This window comes from Hippocampus guttulatus, chromosome 8, assembly GCF_054856545.1.
Source record: "Hippocampus guttulatus isolate MCC_2025c chromosome 8, RoL_Hgut_1.0, whole genome shotgun sequence".
Lineage (NCBI taxonomy): Eukaryota > Metazoa > Chordata > Actinopteri > Syngnathiformes > Syngnathidae > Hippocampus > Hippocampus guttulatus.
Genome location: NC_141268.1, coordinates 18485346 through 18505912, shown reverse-complemented (window position 1 = coordinate 18505912; position 20567 = coordinate 18485346). Strand labels below are relative to the sequence as shown.

Here is a 20567-nt window from a genome sequence, read left to right as displayed (position 1 = left end):
CAATATGTATCATGGTGGGGGAAAAAACAACAAAAAACACACAGACTTTAGAATAATTTATTAAGTTTTAAAAATTCAAATTATCTGGGAGTCGGGGTAAGAAAAGAATTGCTGTAAAGCTAGGCGGGGCCATCCCTCATCTTTATGAACTTGTGTCAGCGCTACAAGCTCAATTCAAACCTTTGGCCCTTTTCCTGACATCAACACAGGACAGATCGTCAAAATACAAGGGGGTCAAAATCTCAACACAGAAAAATATATATATTTTTTTCCTGAAAATAAAATCTTAATGCCGCAAGATTATCCACACATTGTCTGCTTTTACCAATAATAGCACTATTTTCATTTGCAAGGTACAAAATAACTTATTGCTTTATTGTAAGTTCAAAAGTTACAGTGTCGGTGTCCAGCAGTAGTTTTGTGTCGTGTCCCAGATGGTCTGACAGGAATGACTGGCTGGATGAGGAAGTGGCTTCAAGTGTCTTGCCATGCTCAACGTGAATCAAGGCTGAACAAACAGGTCACTTCTTTCCTTTTTTTTTTTTTTTTGCACATGTTGAATTTGTTCCAGCGTTGGACTTTGCCCTCCAGCCAGCGTTTGTCTCCATCGAGACCCTTTATCAGAGCCCACTGGGACCAGACCCTGTTACATTTCATGTTCCCTGCCCAAACCCCCTCCACCAATGTTTACAATGGAGCAGCAACTGTATATCATCAACAATAACGTGGAGGGGCACAAAGCAGTGAATACAAAATAGGTGATGCGAGGGATTCAGTAGAGAGCAGTGAAACCAAATGCAATAGGGGGATCATATCAGAGTGGAGAGCAGTGAAACCAAATGCAACAGGGGGATCATATCAGTACCAAATACAGGCAACTGGTCACAAGTCATTCCGTATCATCCTTTGATGTAAGCACACGAATACGCGCTCACACACTTTTGACGCGTTCGCATTCACCTTCCACAGTGAGAAGAGAACAGAACATTGTTGAGATGTTTTCTACATCTTGTTTCTCGGAGAATGTCCTTCATGTATTTCCACGGTGCTTCACCGTGCGAGCACATAGAAAGGAAACAAAAAAAAATTAAGAAGTGAGTGGATAAAAAAAATAAAATCCAAAAAGTCAACTCAACCCCCCCACCCCCAATCTGACAGAGCCCTGATTTTTCCGGTTTAAATTTAAAATGACTCCATCGACATAGTCCGTTAAGTAGTTTTCGTGCAGAAGCAAGAAATCAGTTTCACCAACATTAAAAGAAAAAAAAAAAGCTGCTGCTTGCAGAAAAGCATTAAAATGTGATGACTTTGAAAAAGAACATAAATGCCAGACAAACTCCCGTTTATAAGTATTTGCCTTATTATGGACAGTGCCACACTGCGTCCATGCTGGAGAGGAATGGCCAATAATGTACACAAGAACTTTTCACTTGCGTAATAAGTAGTGAGATGACCACGTATCGTTTCATATCGACGACTTCCAGTGAAATAGAAGCTCTCCAAACCAACCAATTTCATGCCAGCTGGTTCAGTAGTCCCTCACCCGCACTTCCCCTTCAACCCAAAGTCTATGTACAATATCTTACAGGAAGACATAAAAACATTGCTTTCAAACCAATAACAGAATAAAATACCTCACAGATTATCATATTATGTCAATATTAATAACAATATTACAAAGGTTTGTTTTTAAAGACTATCAAAATATACATTTTTTTCTCCGTGTTTCCATGAAGCTTAGAAAAATGACTTGTCGTTGATTTGTTCTTTGTATGTCAAAAAGGATTTTTGAGGAAAACGCTTCGTGCCCGGTGTTTTACCAGGGACAGCTCTCAAGAATTTCATGATGAAAACATAACACAGTGAGATACAGTAAAAATCTGGAAAAAAAATAGTCCTCTGCGGTTTTCACCGCAGCCTTTTTTTTTTTTTTTGCAGTTTTCTCAGTTTCAAAAAAATATTGGTGGGGTCTCAAAGATGATCCAGATGAGGACACGCTGGGATATTATGTTCGTGTGAGATTAGTACAGCAAAAACAGAGTTCAGGTTTTTAAAAAGATATTCAGTCGGTGGGTTTAGCCACAGGACAGCCAGCGGAGCTGCGGCCAGCCAATCAGGTTGTGCCGCCAAAGAGCACTCAGCATTCGATTGGCTCATCAGCAGAAGAGAAGCCTCCAAATCATCTATGACACGAGTCAACTCAGTGGTAGCCATTAGTAAACGCAGTAGCAATCAGGGGACCCTGAGGACGCACAGAACAGATTGAATACATATCCGCTGTTAGTGTCACAAATAAACACAGGGATTCATTCGTGCGTGGAAAAAAAATCATAACATCAAAATAAACCTGGCATTTGAACAGTGTGGCGTCAACTTTTTATATTCAAGGGCGTGCGTGGAGGTAGAAATGGTGACATACCCCGAGACCATGGCCGAACCCTGTGGTGGGGGCGGGGCTAGCCGCGCTGATGTAGCTGCTTATTCCTGAGTCCTGATTCGCTGCGGCGTACAAGTCAGCCATTGGTCCGGGGCTGCTGGTACTCAGAAATCCAGCTGTGCGAGAAGGGGTGGCGCCTAGGCAGCAGAGAAGTTGGGTCAAGCTTGAACATTAGACTTGCTAGTGCAAAGGCAATTATGCGCTTGGCACATACACACCTCGAACGACTGCCGCCGCCGCCGCTGCCATTGGTCCGTATGCAGTCAAGGGAATAGCTAAAGGTGACAGAAACGTACGGATTTACTGACGTTTTTGTCTCGGGAAGCTCAAACAGCTGCTGAAACACTTATCCGTCGGCAGATTTGAAACCAAAATCAAATCAAGCTTCGGTTTCTTGAAACAGTAAAGGAGGTTTCTAAGCCAAAGGTGCAAGTACAAGTCATGCTCACTAGGGGGAGTATGAAGACAGCTGCAGTCGTCTACTCGGCTCGTTCCGAACGTTTTTTTTTTTTTGGAGCCCTGGACCCCTTCTATACATTTGCTCGACCCTGACGACCTGCGACATCCCACCCGGTCTGGGGGTTTTGGAGTGCGGTTTGATTAAAAACAGCATTTTATGCCCATTGAAACGCCAGGAAGGGGGAGGGGGGGGGCTCATAATTTGAAAAAAAATGCAGATCATGTTGAGTCTGTATTAACAGCGTCATGGGGTAACTTTAACAATACAAGTGGGAACGCGATCTCATTAAAATATAATGAATTGCAGATGTGAAACAGATGAAGTGAGACAACTAAAAGTCCTTTCACCCTCTGTAGTTTCAGTAGCGATAGGTCTCAGTCACATTCGAGGAAACTAATCTTATTTCCAATGTCATAGGATGGTTTTTAAAATACTGTATAGTGTTTCCACTGACCACTTGCAGTTACACCAAAGGACCATTAGAGGTCCACAGACTCCCAGTTACGAAAAAAAAAACATTAGCCCAATCCTGAATCCCCTAGGTCACATTTAAAAGAAGTCCAAAATGGGACTATAAGGATCTCTGATCAATATTGTTCATGATTCTTCTTACTCAGCATGAAGTCAAATTTGGGGATTTGACTTAATGGCTGTTACATATAGTGGGTACCTACTGACCTGTCAGCTCAGGGGGATGGGAAGATGTCAGGAGGGGGGTCCTCTCTAAATGGAATTCTAGAAACAGAGAAGGGCAAGAGAGAGCGCTCTGTAAATACGGTCACCATCCACAAGCCGCACTACAGAGCCACAGCGGGACACAAACTTGAAGGCAAGCGCACAGAGCATCAAGGTTTTATGTGAAAACATCTATTGTGGGGCGAGGCAGGAAGGTGGGAACGGAGGAAAAGGAGGCGCTATTCAGCCAAAGGACACAAGGTTACATAAGTCAAAAAATAAACAGAGCAAAAAATTTGAGCAGACACAAGAGAAACTGAAGATGTTGAGTTTGGAAGACATTCAAAAAAAATTGTGCTGAATAGTGTTAAAAGTGACCGTAAGCGAGCAGAGACTCCACTGGAGGAGCGTTGGTATTAAACTAGAGCCTGTCTATCTTTGCGTGCGTGTGCGTGCGCACATGGCCTCTGTTGTTCCAACACATTTTGTGATCTCAGTGCAGCTGATTCAACTACATGCCACAACCCGCATCCTTTGGCTTTTCTTCTCAGCGACTCGCCTGTGCAAAGTGGAAAAGGGTGTACACACACTCACCTGGAAACTGGTAGGCGTAACCTGGCGCAATTCCAGAGTAACTACGGCTGGTGTAGGTGGTGGTCTGGAAGCCTGGGTAGCCTGTCGGAGGAAAAAAAAGAGAAAAAAACTGAACAACAATATGAGGATGTGCAATTGGGTTTTGCGAAGTGAAGAGCAACAAAACATCTACTCATCCACTATGCAGTATCTTCTACATGTCAATTCTGTACTGCTGGTCCAAACACTCCTCTAACTGTCCACTAGAGGGAACCAAACACCTGCTAATCATATTTAATCGAGCGTCATGGTCTTTTCCAGAATGTGACCTCGATGTGCATTTTGTTTTTTCTTTTGTAGGTTAATGTGAGGAAGATCAAAAAAAAAAACGGAAGGAGAATTATGTTTTTCATTAGTATTCGCTAAATGTATTTAAAAAGTGTTTTTAAAAAAATTAGTCTGATATTCGGACATAAGTACAACACACCCGCGCATCAATTTTCTGTAGCGCTTGTCCTCATTACGGTACAAGTGCAAAACATTTTTAAGGTAATTCAAGTTGTGAGTCGTACCAAGCATGCCGATGCCCAGCATGAAGGCGTCCATCCCATAGGGCATCACTCTGGATCGACCTCTGGCTGAACTTGTTGGTGTCATCACCTCCTTTGGCTGTGCTTTCTTACACTCTACCTACAGCACACAGGGGGGATATCATTTCAGTGATGCGAAAATAAAATGACATGCGCGGCCTAGGTAGGAAAATCTGCAGACATGAATGTAACGCTTACAAACACGCATTTTGACATGTAATTATTTTCACCCAAAAAAAGGCAGAATTAGCGATAAAGCAAAACATATTGATAAATAATATTGCCTTTATAATTGTGCAGCTGTCCCTTAGGCTGTTGTTGTTGTTGTTGTTGCAAATGTTTCGGTGTGTTGCGTCTCTGCTTGCCTACCATTTTATTGTTGATCTCGTGGAAATGAATCTCACACACTTTCTCGACCACATCTTCGTTCTCAAAAGTGACAAAACCAAAGCCTGGAGGACACAAAAACACTCTTGTAACACTCCTATTGTCTGTTAAAAAAGAGTGGCGAAAGCAGAGCCCGCCTTGCAAACACAAACACCTTTGACTGTGCATAAGCTTCACTCCGAACGGAAAAAAATCAGTCCATTTTTTAACAGCGTTAAATATCTCAGGTCTGATGATCCTGATCTTGCTTGCAAGGAAGATCGAGACTATTATAGGCTGATGACATGCGGACAGGAATAGACCGGACAGGAGTGACGGCCGTCCATTAAATCTCTCCTTACCCTTCATCACAGCAGGGAGGTAGCAACATGAAACCATTGTGACATTGCTCGCCTGTCAATCAGCTGTTGTTGATACGCTGGTTGTTCCCTACCTGAATTAACCTCGACCGGCCACACCCCTTTTTCCCCCCACCGGCTCATCTATTACCTCCTGGCTTCTTTCCTCTCCTTCCCCCTTATTCCTCACTCATCTCATTAAGTTCCATCCTCTCCTGGAACCAATCTGACCCTTCATTGCGACCCTCAGCAGGCGCGGCACTTCGGCCTCGCCGGGAGAGGACAGAGATAAATGAAGCATGGAGGAGTAGAGGGTGGAAAAGGCGCATGAATATGAAGATTTTTTTTTCCTGCCTTTTTTTTTCCCCCTCCTATTCTCCCACGAGGACTCTTCATAAGGTCCCGCACACCAATTACTTTAATTTGCGTACGTGTGGGTGTATGATACTCCATACGCACCTCTGTGTCTGTTGGTTGTTTTGTCGAACATAAGCATGGCATCATCGACCTGTGAGAACAAAGCAAAGGATGGGCTTTGACGTCAACACACACACATCATCACACAGCATGGGGTGCCATTGTCCCTCTTTAGCATTGGAGCAAGAGGGGGGGGGAACAGATGGAGAGGGTGAAGGGACAGGGAGGGGTGACAGGTGACAAAGGAGAAAAGACAGAATGAGGTCCAAAAAAAGCGATGACCGCGGTGTGCGTGCGGTAACTTGAAATCCACATTTTTAATGTGACAATCACCAAGGACCGCGAGATATCACAAGATACGTCAGGAAATTCTTCCCTCTTTTGTCCTCCTATTTCTGCACTTGCCGCTCGGCTTTCTCCACAAAGTTTACAATTGCCTTGGAGACGGAAAGAATTTCAATTAGAAGAACGCGGCTTCCCCCAACCTCATTTCAATTTTGGGTGGGGTGGGGTGGGGGAGAAAATGAGGAACTGTAATGCCGAATAACGTGGGGATCAAAAGAGGAGAAAGTTTTGACTGAACATGGAAAATTTGCTGACAAACACTTTGCATCTGAAAAAGAGTGAACAAGGGGCTTTGTCAACATGCACTGCTTTTCTTCTTCTCCCTCGACTTTCCTATTCACACTCATTCCACAGCCCTATTCATATTCCTCCTCCTCCCCTTTTTCACCACCAAATCCCCAACCCACCAACACCCTGCCTGCCTGCCTGCCTGCCCTTTGCTGGCAACAAAAGTTTTGAATTTTCTGACGGTGTCGAAGGCCACTCGTGGAGTCTGATCTTAAGGGCAGGTGACAAACGGGTCTAACTAAAATTGAATCGGTGGGTTGTTTTGGCATGCTCGGCTTATTTATGTTTTCTGTTGTTTTTGCCGGTCAGTGTCGACAGGAATCATTTTGCCGACAATGTCATCTTGTAGGTGAAAATGCAAAGACGCAGGCCGACCGTGTCGTACTCACATGGCGACACAGGTGGGGAATGACGACATGCCTATTTTCATGACGCGGCGGCGCCACTGAAACTCAAACCGGTGTAACGTGAGCGGCAGAGACCTCGGGATGACCAGGACGTCTGCTTTCTAACCGTTAATTCACATGATGAACACCCGTGCACGTCTGTGCGTTTGTTGAAAAAGTTTGCAAGCTAGATGTGCTGAGGATGGAAATGGAGAGGACCAAGGTTGCTTCTGCAGTCTCCATGACCCTTTTTGACTCCCATCTATCTCAATATATAGCACCCCTGCACGAACCCACGCAGCCCCCGCCCCCGCAGTCCTTCAATGAGTTTATTCTGTCCTTCCCGTTTCTCTACTCGTCCATACTCAATGACACAGCAGCGATCTCAGGGAACAGGACAGTAAGTAGACAGCTGCAAGCCAACATGTTAGCATAAGACTAGAGTTACATGAGCAGTTTGAGACCCTGTTAGCATCAGAAGTATTTATGCTAGGTTAGCATGAGCTGCTGGTTTTCAAGCGGAGCCCGAGATGGAAGCAAAAAAAAAAAAAAAAGACATGATGATAATGTAAGGATAACAAAACATTGAATTGAGACAGAAGACAATGGTGGACTATTTTGTTCAAAGAACTTGTCACGTGTATGAGCTTATGCTGCGGTCGCACACTCGCCCCTTGCCCTTGCCAAACACGATTTCCGATGTCCACTACCTCGGGTGCTGTAAGACAATCTGATTGGACAGTTGCGGGAGGACTGAGATTGGCTTAGCAGCAGCTCAATCTCGAACTACTCAGCATTATTGTCGAGAAGATCGACACGTGACCGAATGAGAGACACCTGAAAAGTATTCCGTTTTTTTTAGGTGCAGCTTTTTATGAGAAGAATAAGCGTTCAACATAGTAGATTGTGAAGGGTGGCGTTCACACCCCCCCCCCCCCCCCGCCTGCTCTCGATCCTCACATCTCCCTCTTTCATCCTTGCACGCTCTCTCCGGACAGCTCTCTAAACAGGCCAGCAGACAAAGTGTTCAGTCAAGCCTCATAATTGCTGGCTCATATGGGTGAGTGGAGTCCCAACTTTTCCCGTCTGCCCTGTCCATTCTGCTTTTTTTTTCTTTTATCTCTGCACTCTGTTCTCCATCGACAACTAATGTGCATCCAGATTTGTTTTCCCTTGCAGTGGCTATGGTTCTACTCAAGTATTTTAGTACATAGTCATTCGGCCTGTGAGGTGCTTTATAGTTCAGAAAGGAATGATGAAAAGACTGAAACCGGCTTTCCTTTGGACCATAACAGACGTGAAATGTTCACGGTCGAATTACTTGTGAAGTCCAGACAGTGGATTCAGATTCACGTACGGTAAATCTCAAGATAAACATGGTCGCTACAGTCACACAGGCTAGAAAATATGAACCTACAATAGCTAATAACATATTCTCCGTACGGACATTGCAAATAAACTCACACATCTGACATATTATAATGAACGGCCATTTCCCTCCACTCTGACAAAGCAGAGGAGTATAGATGTGCTTTCAGAAGTGCGCTTAAGGAAACAAACTTCAGTATGCATCAAAGAGTTGCACAAAACGCAGCGCATTCGGTGTTTTCTTTTCGAGGCGGTGCCACAGTATGAAAATAAACAGGACACTGAGTCCTACTCCATCCCAACCTGCACCTTGTAACCAGGCTCGGATAATAAACAAGAAATACCTCCTGCTCAGCAGGAATGCACTGTGAGATTGCCGCTACGCATGATACAGCTTCAGTCTCATGTGTCCGAGCAGTCCAAATATCCCCTTATTCTGTGGAGTCAGCGCTGTCTTTTGATATGAGAGAGTGTAACCACCGGGGAAAAGTGATTCGTCTCAGAGCTGCAAACATTTTTTGGGAACATCTAAGAAACCATGACACACGACACTAGCACCTGAAAATTTGAGTTTAGCACGTGTCACACATGTAATCCTGATTAACAGCAACCTACAACACGATTAATGGTGTGTTTTAAGGACAACAATGTAAGTTTTAAAAAATTTAAATATAAAAAATATTAAAAAAAAATAAATATAGCAAAACCGATTGAAAACACTGTAACGTGTATGCCGGGCCAGTAGGGGGCAACATGAGTTTGTAAAGAAACTCTTACGAGCATGCGCACTGCCTGCTTGTCCTTTCGGGTTATCCAACGCTGTCTTTTGACTGGACTGTTTACATAGCAACAACCAAGTGAAAACGAGAATTTCTTGTCAAGGTTTCACTACAGTGTGGCCAAAATGAACCGAGACAACTCATGAAAAGGACCAAAAATGCTGTCATATGCATGCTAGGGCAAGACTTTGTGATGTCACTTTGGAAAGAATAGCCTAACCACATGCGTATTCACCAGCTGCCTGTCCCAAAACAGATTCCCTGAAAACATTTTATGTACAAATTTAAGCAATGCAAGTACTGCTGCAGGATAGCTACGTAAATAGTTTGGCACATGTTTAAATCAGCAATTAATTGAAATAAACATGAAGAAGACAGTGCGGTATGGTGACATTATTTTTCATGACAAGTGGCGCACTGCAAATTCCTTTCCCCATCATAATCCATCTTTTTTTTTTCTAAATGAGTCTTTTTGTTTTCTTTTGAACCGTAACATGAAAGTGAAACCGTTATACTATTATCTGCATTCTCCAAAGAATGCATATTTATTTGAAAACGGTGCTGTGCAGGTTGGATATTTTAGCATCCTTTACAAACGTGTGCCCTACGGATCTCAACAGAACTGCTTGGTGATAAAAAGGCTTTAGACAACTTCACTTGAATCAAATCAGTGCCTTAAATATGCTTAGACCCTGATTCATAGGCCAAGCGAGACAAACAACATATTCGGCCTTTAGCACAAAGCCATGTCCAATTTTAGATGATTTAAGCAGACTTTTTGACAACAGAAACCCGTAACATTTACTGGATCACTGACTGTGAGTTCTGCTCTCGTTTTGTCTACACAAATGTATGCAAGCTCACCTTTGCTCAAAGCCAAAACGGTGCCACTGTCACACACGCCTTTCCATTCATGCAAATACACACTTAGCAACCCCAAAGGAAAAAAAAAAAAAAAAGAAAAGAAAGACAACATTGGATTACTGTGGGACTATGGACAAAAGCAGGTCACCACAGCAACAAGCTATGGAACTTGATCAGTGTGTGTGTGTGCGTGTGTGTGTGTGATGGAGAAGAGCATCTGTGGTGCTGATTTTTGGGGTAAAATGTGATGCGTTTGGTGTATGTAGGATGTGTGTGGGGAAGGGGGCTGGGGGGGGGGGGGGTAAAGGAGCAGCTGTTGCATTTGGTGAGTTATTAGAGAAAAGCCCTGAAGTCCTTAAAAGAGTCTCAGCCCCACACCCTCATCCAAGCTACAGTCGGCTAAAAAGTAAAAAGTAACCCCTTATTGCATGCAGGCTGGATACTTTGGTGCATTTCTGGCCCATCAGATGGCTGCCCCCCCCCCTCCCCGCCATTCAAACTTACATTTCTTCCTCAATATACCAACATTCCTCCTTTTCTCTGCCCTTCAACCCTTCCCAGTTCCCCCTCCCTCTCGCTCAATAGGGGGTTGCTTCTTCCCTTTCAGTCCCCCGCCATCTCGCTCACCCTCCTCTCCCCGCTCCCTCCTCCCTTTTCCTCCCTCTCCTTAGCCACGCATCTGTCCCCGCAGCGTGTGTTTGTCTTGCACCAAATTTCATTCAAAGAAGCAGTGCCGCTAAGTGAGATGATTAAAAATTGCACAAGGTCAGACCCATTTTATCTAACCACCTTTGATTCAGCTTTCCTCTACACGTTGACCTCCGAGACAAGTTTCTCCTACGGGAGGCCAAACAAAAGTCAAATTCAAATTCTTATTTCTCCCCCACCCTTCTCACTGATAATTTGGCAGATGCCTCGAGATGGACCGAGTAAAGGCAGCAAAAAAATTCAATGTCAATTTTTTGGGGCAGAGAAAAGGTCAAACATATGAACGGCATCAACGGGAGGCATGCTATTTATCGCGGGGGTGCGGTTTCCAAATTGAAAGAGTTTTTCCAAGTTTACCTTTCCAAATTGGTCAAAGTATTGCTTCACGTCTTCAATGGTGGTGTTGACCGAGAGTCCTCCGACAAAGATCTTCTTTGTTCGTGTGACCAACTGGAAGCACAGAAAAGGGAGCAGACCATTTTTTTAAAAAATGACTGATGATGCAACTTCTCTTGTGGTTGTTGTTGTTTTATTCACTGATCTAATTTCAAGTGCTGAGAGCTTGACTTCACATTCAGGCTAAATGAGCTAAATATTAAGTGTGTGTGAGCGCACAGGTGCATGCATGCTATATGTGTCCATTCATATAATTGCACAAAAAATGGCAGTGTGTCTGCGTGCGTGTGGAGGGTGGTGGTGGGGGGTGAGGGGGGTGGTCAGGAGTGGGGGAGGCGGGGTCAGGGTGACAGGGTCACAGTGTCAGGCCGGTCAAGTGGATTGCCGCCTCTCCTCCATCATGTGACCGACGCTAATCCTAACCAACCACAGAGCTGAGCGATTATGGCCGACACATGACATCACTTGGCGTTGCATGTGCACTCACCTTCGGCTGAGCACGGCGAGGAAAAGCCACTTTTGGGTCGATCTGTGCGGGAGACATGAGAGGAGACGGCTTTTATTTAGTCATACACACATCACAGCAAAGTATTTTCTCAGATTCTGGATTCTGAGTTTCAGATTCAGAGTCCAGCTTTGCAGTTTTAATTTATTAGTAAACTGTGAAGGCGATGGCTCTACTGAAGCAGCAGACTAACATATTGAATGATTTTGAGTCTGTGACATTCTTGGCACTGTCGTTATTTGAGGAATCATTTTGTCATTTGAGAAAAATGTGACACTCGTAACCATAAGTGACCTTATTCCTTACCACTCCTTGACATTGATTCACTCTGCGTGTAAATAGACGGTGCGTTCAAATTGTGAATTTAGGTCGGACGATGGGCCTTGAAAAGTAAATCACCACAAAGACGAGCGATGAAGCATGGACTAATTTTGAATGTAAGAAATCGCGCTGGCGTTTTATTAACAAAAACGATCCGCTGACATGATTTGACTCCTAGTAATAATTTCTAAAATTGTAATTTAACTATTTGGGATTTGGAAAGTGTCGCGGCAGCAGTTCAACTAGAGAAAAGATCAATGTTCACTCGTTTCAGTTTTCATATTCAGAAGCCCTGACAATATTGGGGAAATGTAATCTTTGACACCATTCGAGAAGGATCCGGCTAACTTCTAGCATAATCTTGAGCTTTTTAATTGATTACACATTTAGGGGACTTAATATCCCTGAATGGAGAAAGCATACAAATAATTGGGACATGGTATTTCTATAACTTAGCATAGCTTGTTAGTTGTTTTTTGTTTTTGTTTGTTTGTGGGGGGGCATTTCCAGGTAGAGCTTACTCAGATGAAACCAAAGATGCATTTTAACGAAAATGTTGTTGTGGAATGAGTGATGTGCGGTTATGAAAAGCTAAAATAAGAGAACATTCAATCCAGGTTTTTTTTTGTGTGTGTGTAAATGCAGTTTTTTGAGGACCCTTAAAAAAATAAAACATAAAATTTACGTTTCTGCGAGCCTTGCAGACAAAAATGAATTCATCCTCCAAGAGTGCTCATTTCTCCAAGAAACATGCTGTAGTTAAGTCACTGAGCGTATATGAAGGGCAACACATCCAGAAATAGAAGATATGCTAATGCTCAAGAATGTATAGTAGGCCCTTGTTGATGCAAGCACCCCAAACATCCAAACACACGGGTGTGGTGAACAAGATACACATTAAGACATGAACACATTGGCTTAAACGCTTTGTATTATTCCTAGTAGTGTATTAATAAACAAATTCATCTGGACCCCAAACTAGACAAGAGTATGGCAATCGGCAGCCGAAAACGAACACAGATTCCGATTTCCAGAGGGATTCTTCGCACTGACAAATCCAGACAACCTCCATTTAGGATTAACAAGATTTGATGTATCCATATTTCGCCCCCGCTGGAATGTCTGAGCAGTGGTCAAGGTTAGAGATAAATTTAGAAGCAAATGAGTTTTGAATGAGCCGGCCTGTAATAATGCTAAATATGCAAAGCCTGGCCTGGCATTTCAAATTTGCCTGGAATCTTGTGTTATTCCCACCCAAGCCAACAAGAGCTGATTTTTTTTTTTTTTAGGTCACAGAACCTTGTAGTGTATTAAGGTCTTAGGCTTCCATCTTTGTTCTAATAATTGGATGTGTGAAGAGAAACCCCTTGTGTCTCACACAGGCGTTGAATTTATATTGGCAACCAAAAAGGAGCCTATCAAAGAGCCAAACAACACGCACTCGAAAAGTGAGCAATGCGCACGATACGAGAGCGAGCGCGCTTTTCTTCAATATTCACACACTGTATTCATCACTCTCCTGTTATCATTCCCGGCTTCTGATGCCAACTCTTCAGACCAAAATATCCTTGGAGGACCTTTAAGTGTCTTTGCGGCCACTTGGAGAGCACAAGGCTGGGTAACTACCAGGCGGCAGCGGTGCCCTTGGGAGGGATTGCCGGGCGACTTTGCAGCTTCAAGTAAGACAAAAGACAAGAAGCCTCGTGTCACCTCCAGCTGGTCCGAGCCTCGAGACGGCGTACGCCGAGGTGACAAGGACACGCACTTTTGGCGACAGGAAGTGACCACATGACATTCCTTCCAGGATTTGACTCTCATATTTGACATGGGATTACCAACTTGAAGAGCGCAGGTGTCAACCGAACCCCTCATCATGCGGAAGACGCTCTCACCGATACGTTCTCCTCGATATGAGTGCTTGGACCAAAAATGACCCAAATTCAATACCTAACTACTTGGAGCAAAGGTCACGCGGACCTCTGAGGTGTAACGTGATAACGGAATAAGTAAACTGTGTTTATGTGAGTGGGAGACACCAGGTCCCAATTGGAGTAGAGACACATCATCCGGCGATGTTTTTTTTTTCTCGACGGCACAGGTGCTGTCGTTGTTTGTGTAACTGTCCCAGGAAATATTACATTTCTTTGTGTCCTTTCGTAATGTAATAATAAAGTGCAGATTAATATCAGGAGTTTCTGTTCGGGATGGGCCTTTGACAAACTGTATCCTAAATAAAACGAATGATAAATTTGATTCCTTGTTATTTTTAACGGGATGGGAACATCTCTGAATGTTGTATCGAGCAGAATAGTAAATATAATTTAAATGAGAAGGAGATCTTGGAGTAAAAACAGCCTAATACAGTACAGACGGTTATGACTAGGTTAGGCCTAATGCATCTTATTGTAGCGCGACTATGGCTACTGCAGTCATGCCATGCTGTTAAAAAATAAATAAATAGATAAATCATTCCACTTCAGCGAGAAAACAGAATGCATCTAACATGTAATTTCTACAACTGGCGGTACTCAGAGGAAGGCTCTGACAATCGAAAACTAAAGCATCTATTAAGACTGCCGCATTAGCCTTAAGGAAGACAGACAGGCCACAAAAGCAAAAGTAAAATGGCTTAGCCAGGTCACTGTTTGCAACACTCAGAAATAGCTCTTCACATCTTGAACAGAGAGGCTTGACATTTGAGAAGCGTTTCGACCATGTAACAGTCAACTGGCGAAAATGTGGCTAATCACGCACACTGTGGGGAAGAAAGCAATTCTTCTTCAAAAGAGTTACAACTGAGTGTTCTCGTAATGCTCTGACTAACACCCTGCTTCATAACACCCAACCCGCGCTGCGGCTACGCGGCAAAAAGACGGCAATGTGATTTCTTTTATTTATTCTTTTTTTAGTAGCTTGGCTTTTAGGACTAATCTACAACCAATAGTCACCTCACGTGGCCCAGCGTGTTCACCATTGCAACGGACTGAAAAACAAAAACACTTTTTTTAAGAATAGAACCTTAATCGAACATATAAAATAATTGCTGACCCCTCCCAAAAAAAAAAATCAACTTCCATCCGGTACCGTAATAGGTAAAATAAAGAGGGGGGCGGGAGGGGATGTGTAGGAGGGGGAATCAAGAAAAAACGCACGGGGAGAAAGAGAAAGCATTCATTTGGAAAAGAGAGTCGGCTCATGAGAAAGTGGGCCTGTCCAGTGTAGCGGTGCAGCGGGGCCGTCCCAGCAGGCAGCCCCTCTGATTTCATTAATTAACAGGACAAAGAGTACAAAACAGATGGGCCCGTAGAGGAACTAGGGCTCCCGTGCTACCCCCACAGGCCCGCATACTGTATACACAAGCATCCGGATAATGTAGCGCCAACATAAGCACTAACGTACATCGCCCGTGCTTTGACTGGCTCATTACTGCACCTCCACAAGTAGCGTGTGAGCACACTTGCTGAGACCTTCTTGGAACAAAAACGGCAAACAAACAGAAGGCACCCCCACTTTATCGTGGTATTATCACATTCAGTCACAACAACAAAACAGCTACGGGGCAAAATGAGACATAAGTATAGAAAGGGATTTGGTTTGGACCCATCAGGGTCAGTCGGCACAGCTCTCGTAATTAGCGACGCCTACTAATGAGGACCCCCGCCCCAAAACTACCGAACCAAACCCCTACGGCCCTGAAAGCAAAGGAGGTTTTTTTTTTTTTTGCTGTGCCAGGCCGGGCAATCGGGCATGCGTGCTTATGGTGGCGTGCACATGTAGCGCCTGGATCCACCTTCGGAGCCCGTCCAGGCTTTATCCACACATCTGAGGCCGCGCATGGACCTCGGAAGCCCAATCCAGTTTGTTTCCTTCAATCCGATTAGTTGCTTTTCAGATCTATACTAATTACAGCAATCCTCCCGCCCTCCTCTTCGCCTCCACCTTTCTCCATCCCTCTTTGTACGAGTCTTGACCACGTCAGCATAACCCGCTAATCTCCAGTAGAGCTCGCTCGGGCCAACGGCCAGCTTCTGCTAACCAGGTGTTCGAACAGTAGAAAAGTGCACTGCCATTCGGTGCACAGCAGCTGGTTCGAGCATATGCAGCTTCAGTGTGGCTGCAGATGAAAGCCATCGTGCCATACGGCCAGTAGCAAAAAATAAATAAAATAAAATCAACAAGACCGCACCGTGAGTTGATTTAAAGGTCCAAAAAAGTCATATTACTTCTGCTATGGATGTTACGTTTTGGTCAGTGGATTTTTTGGGTGAAAAATGACTAGCCGTAAATACATTTGTAAGAAGGTTTGTGGACAGGTGGAGTACAGATTCTGGGTCTTTTTTTGAAATGTTATTTTTGGAAATGTTTCGGTACCATTCTCGTTTCAGACTCATTTAATGACTCATGCTCCGTGCCCCATACATTTTGCATCTTCAATAAAAGTATTTGATTTTATGAGTCAAATTGGTGAGCATGCACCAGGTCAACTGTATCACGCATTACAGTCTCGAAAAATACATTTTTATTCCAATCACCCAAAACAACCCCTTTTTATCATCCATAAATACTGTTTAGGACGACTATTAGGAATAACACAATGGAATCTAAAATAATTTTGTCTAAAACCAGGTTAGGAGTAGAACACCCCCCCCCCCCCCCCCCCACTGTTCTCACTCGTTCTTTCTCCCCTAACTGCTTCCAGTGAAGCATTTCTCCTGAGAAAACAAATACCAGTTGTGCCCTTCTCCTGTGTCCAGAAAACAGCACACCGCTGCCCTAAGGCCGTTTTCTGCTCTGGCAGGAAATCTAACCAGCAACAACCTCGCTCTAAAAACAATACATGACATCGTATTTGTTGTCATTTGACGGTACAGTTCCAACAGTGTCATCAGAATTAAAGCTTCTGCCCATCTTCTAATGGAAAGCGAGATGTTAACGAAGGGTAAATGTTTAATTCCGCACGTCATGTCTCCGCGCTTTTACGGACCTTGCACCTGTGGATGTAGTTTATTCCCAAAGGCAGGACAATTCTGTTGATATCTCCTATCCTTGTCATATGTTGTACTTTAAAAGCGCTTTTTCTCACACAGCAAAGGTTTGGCTTCATTTGGAGACGGCCTAGCTTCAGATAATTTTTTTTACCCCGTCCACTCAGGAATGTTTGTCTTTCATGTAATCCCCATCCAACCGCAGGTGGCTGTCTGGATTTTAAGCGGCAAATATTGAGAATTAAAAATGGATCTTTTATCATGTGCCTTCGATATGACGTCTCATTCTTAAGGTGTTATTTTACGGTCATCGCGAAGTTGTAACGCTGGTTTTAACTGACTCTCTTTCAATGTCCTTTGCAAATTTGAGGTGTTCATAAAACACCACTAAACAAAAACGCAAATTATACATTTGAATGAAAACAAAACTGGAGGTTACCTTCTTTGTTCCAAGTGTGTTTTTGGATTAAACCCATTTAAGGCTACGTGTGTCCCAAACCAACTGTTTAGCCTTTTGGATCTATTTCAGTTTCCAAGAGTTTCCAACTGTTGCAAAACTGCGCATTCATAAGCTTCCTCCTCCAAGCGAGCGTTCACATCACACGAATCCACACGTGGATGAGCTTTCAAAATATGAGTTTGACATTTAAAATGAACACTTGATAGTTCTCCGGAAATTGTTTCCACACTGAAAACACAAACTATTGTGAGGACAACACAGTTTTTATCAGAGGAACTCCCAGCAGAGATATGCCACGTTCCGATTAAATCCAATTCACATACGAGCAAACTAACAAGATGCGTAACTATCGTGTGTCTATCCGTGCCACACGCGCGCGCACAAAGTTGTTCTTAAATGAATGCAAAATAGCTGAGAAGTTGTTATGGCGACATAAATCCCAACAGGCTGTGTACTTACAGCACTGTCTCCAGCGGCTGGCGTCACCCCCGGCAACAGGCTTGCTCCAACAACTAACCAACGCTACCTTTCTCCACCCTTGGGCCCATGCTGTGCCTCTCATTTTCGCTCTCAAATCATCCTATTGTTATGTGTGTACATGTGGTTAGGAAATGGCACAAGCTAACAACGCCCAATCTACATGACCAAGACTGCAACATTCACACCTTCATAGAGATTTAAACGCAGTGTGTCACAGCATCACACATGTAGGTTGTGTGTGTGTGTGTGTGACACATTTCCGAACACTATTGAGTGCCCACATGTTACATGTGTAGGAGGGGGAAATTACATGAACAGCGTCAGTAATTAAAACTGAACTAGCAGGCAGTCATGAGCGTCACTCCTGGCCTTCACAACAGTCACTCAACAACTCATTTCTTTTCTTCACATCCCCTTTCCCCTCATTGAGGACCACAAGAAAACATTTGCTACCAAAGAAAAAAAACTGCGTAAACACCGAGAAGGTTTTGCGGGGGGTTCCGACCCCATTCAGTTCCCCCAGGTAACCATGGCAATGAAGACCAAGAAAGAACGCTTTCATGTTGGCGCCATGAACCAGGATTTGGAGGGGGAAATGAGCAGAGAGAAGGGATGGGGTGGGGGGGGGGATTGCTACTCCAAAACGTACTCCTCAACTTTACAAGCCATACGGTGGGTGGCTAGATGCACTGAGGGGGAAAACACGCAACACACGTTTGGAAAAGTTACAACCGTGAGTGGCACCATAAAAAAAAAGAGGTGGGACTCACAGTTTTGGAGTCCAGCTCGTGTCTGTTTTGGGCCAGCACCTTTTCCACGCCGGCCTGGTCTGCGTATGTGACAAACCCGAACCCCCTGGGAGTGATCAGAAAGAACATAACTTAAACTTCAATCTACCCCATGTCCAAGAAGAGAGCATGCCAGGGTCCCATCCAGTGATTGGACAATGGGGTGCACAACGCCCTCCTTCTTACCTCGACCTTTTGGTGATAGGATCGCGCATCACCATACATTCCTTCACCTCTCCGAATTTGCAGAAGTAGTCCTTCAAGCCCTCTGTAACAAAACAATCATTTTGCTTGTGACATGACAGGATGGGCAATTTATACATGCGACCATTAAGCATATAACGGGTCTATAAGGACCCACACAACCAACGCTCCACTTGATGGTAATTGTTGTTTGGACACCATTGCAGTCAGTATGATAATAAGATGTAAGGGGGTGGGGCGGTGTGTGTGTGTGTGTGTGTGTTGGGGCGGGGGGGGGGGCACAGTGGCGGGAATAAACAGTGTGCTGCGCGCATGGCTCCTGTGACGGTGCACGGAGCGCTGCAGTAAGCAAAACAACACGCCAGCGTGGCCATCAATGGGTAAACTTGTGAAGGGATCATCGATCGTAGCATATTAGACGTTGTGTTTTATTTAGAAAAGGACACGCGAGTCGCTCAGTCAGTCTCTGTATGTGTTTTCAGCGTTAATCTCCTCGCGTCTCGGCAAGACTAAATCCTAAGAGATGATCCTCATTGAACAGAAAAGCAATGCGTTGAACTATTTACAGTTGAGTTGCAACTCGGTGGAATATGCGAGGGTAAACACGAATACATTCGACCGCTGTGTGTGCGTCTGTGTAAAGTAGCGTGCGGGACATCTCTCACCTTGTGTCGTCTGCCAACTCAGACCTCCGATGAACATTTTGCTGAATGGGAGAAACACAAGCAGAAAGTCACATAGGGAAACGTACGCGTTCCAGAAAAGCACAACACGGTAGCGATAAGAGGAGTGAAAAGTGGAGTCGGTGCGTGCGATACAGCATCAGTAAAGTAAGACGAAAGCATCGGCCATGTTGCGAAGTCACCAATGGGCCGGTGGGGCCGTTACAATCCCCAAGAGGACGAGAAGGCTGACTAAAAAGGGAGCGATTTTTCCCGTTGATGGTGCAGAAGTTGGAGCAAAATGTGGCCTCCGGAAAGAAGATGGATGTGGAAATTTAAAAAAAAAAGAGAGAGCGTCTTCTCCGCTTAGTGGATCCATCCCACACACACAGAAACACGCACACACGGCGTGCTTGTCTTTTGTCTCGGCTCCACTCCCTCACTCAACTCAACTTAAAAGTCCAAGGTGAACTCGAACCGGGACGGGTAGGCCGGGCGAAAGCGGAGGCTTTTTACCAGGGGTCGTGGGGGGAGTTGTCCGTGACGGACGACAGGCTGCTCGGGCTCCCTTCCGTGTCCATGCCGCTCTGCGCTGTTGTATTCCCGCACTGAGAGGAGGCGAGGAGAGCCAGTGAAGCTCCGCCGTTTGCTGCTCCAGACTCAGGGGCGGGCATAAGCGAGGGGAGGGGGGGTGAGGTGGGGAGCCGTGGGGCTGCTGGGCTGGGGGGGGGGGGTGCTTAGTAGGAGGAGGGGTGAGCTTCACGCACACACACACACACACACACACACACGCGCGCGTCCACGAGGAGGGGGGAGGCCCCGCCCCCGCCCGCCTGTCTTTATTCACGGCGCCATTGGTGCGTTCTCACCAGTGTTTTCCTGCGCTCACGTCATTGGCCCATCACAACGTGACGGCCCGTGAAGGCGCTTTTGAATATTTCGCCTCTATCTATACACCCCTTGCCTCTCTTTCTCCCTCTCTGTGCATCATTAGCATGAAGAGGTCATCATTCCCCGCATTATGCGAGAATAATCAAGGGGTTATGACGTGGAACAACAGACTGGAGTGGACTATATTTAATACAGTTTTATTTTTGTTTTGATGCATTACTGTACCGAGGGAAAGTCATGTTTTCCTTGTATTTCAAGGT

At 44.7% G+C, this 20567-nt stretch overlaps 1 protein-coding gene across 2 annotated transcripts; it reads right to left on the bottom strand.

The window, feature by feature from the left end:
• Positions 1–43: 43 nt before the first annotated feature.
• On the bottom strand, positions 44–20105 carry LOC147201600 (RNA-binding protein Musashi homolog 1-like). 2 transcript variants are annotated; one of them, XM_086117978.1, is made up of 15 exons: positions 19933–20105; positions 19420–19460; positions 18737–18818; positions 18533–18617; positions 14791–14820; positions 11499–11540; positions 10973–11065; positions 5920–5968; positions 5105–5187; positions 4718–4835; positions 4167–4247; positions 3576–3632; positions 2656–2712; positions 2420–2574; positions 44–2242 (listed from the first exon to the last, which is right to left on the bottom strand). In XM_086117978.1, the coding sequence occupies exons 1-15, from the start codon at positions 20088–20090 to the stop codon at positions 2201–2203; spliced, it is 1173 nt and encodes a 390-aa protein (XP_085974104.1). In that variant the 5' UTR covers positions 20091–20105; the 3' UTR covers positions 44–2200. The 2 variants fall into 2 exon arrangements, with proteins under 2 accessions (XP_085974104.1, XP_085974103.1); XM_086117977.1 differs by lacking the exon at positions 14791–14820.
• Between the last annotated feature and the right edge of the window lie 462 nt (positions 20106–20567).

Excerpts from the sequence above, each read along its gene's own strand:
- LOC147201600 (XM_086117978.1), bottom strand. The coding sequence starts at position 20,090 with ATGCCCGCCCCTGAGTCTGGAGCAGCAAACGGCGGAGCTTCACTGGCT. Across the intron at positions 18,819-19,419 it reads GAGTTGGCAGACGACACAAG|AGGGCTTGAAGGACTACTTC; the intron begins GTGAGAGATGTC and ends GTTTTGTTACAG. Across the intron at positions 18,618-18,736 it reads CCTATCACCAAAAGGTCGAG|GGGGTTCGGGTTTGTCACAT; the intron begins GTAAGAAGGAGG and ends GATCACTCCCAG.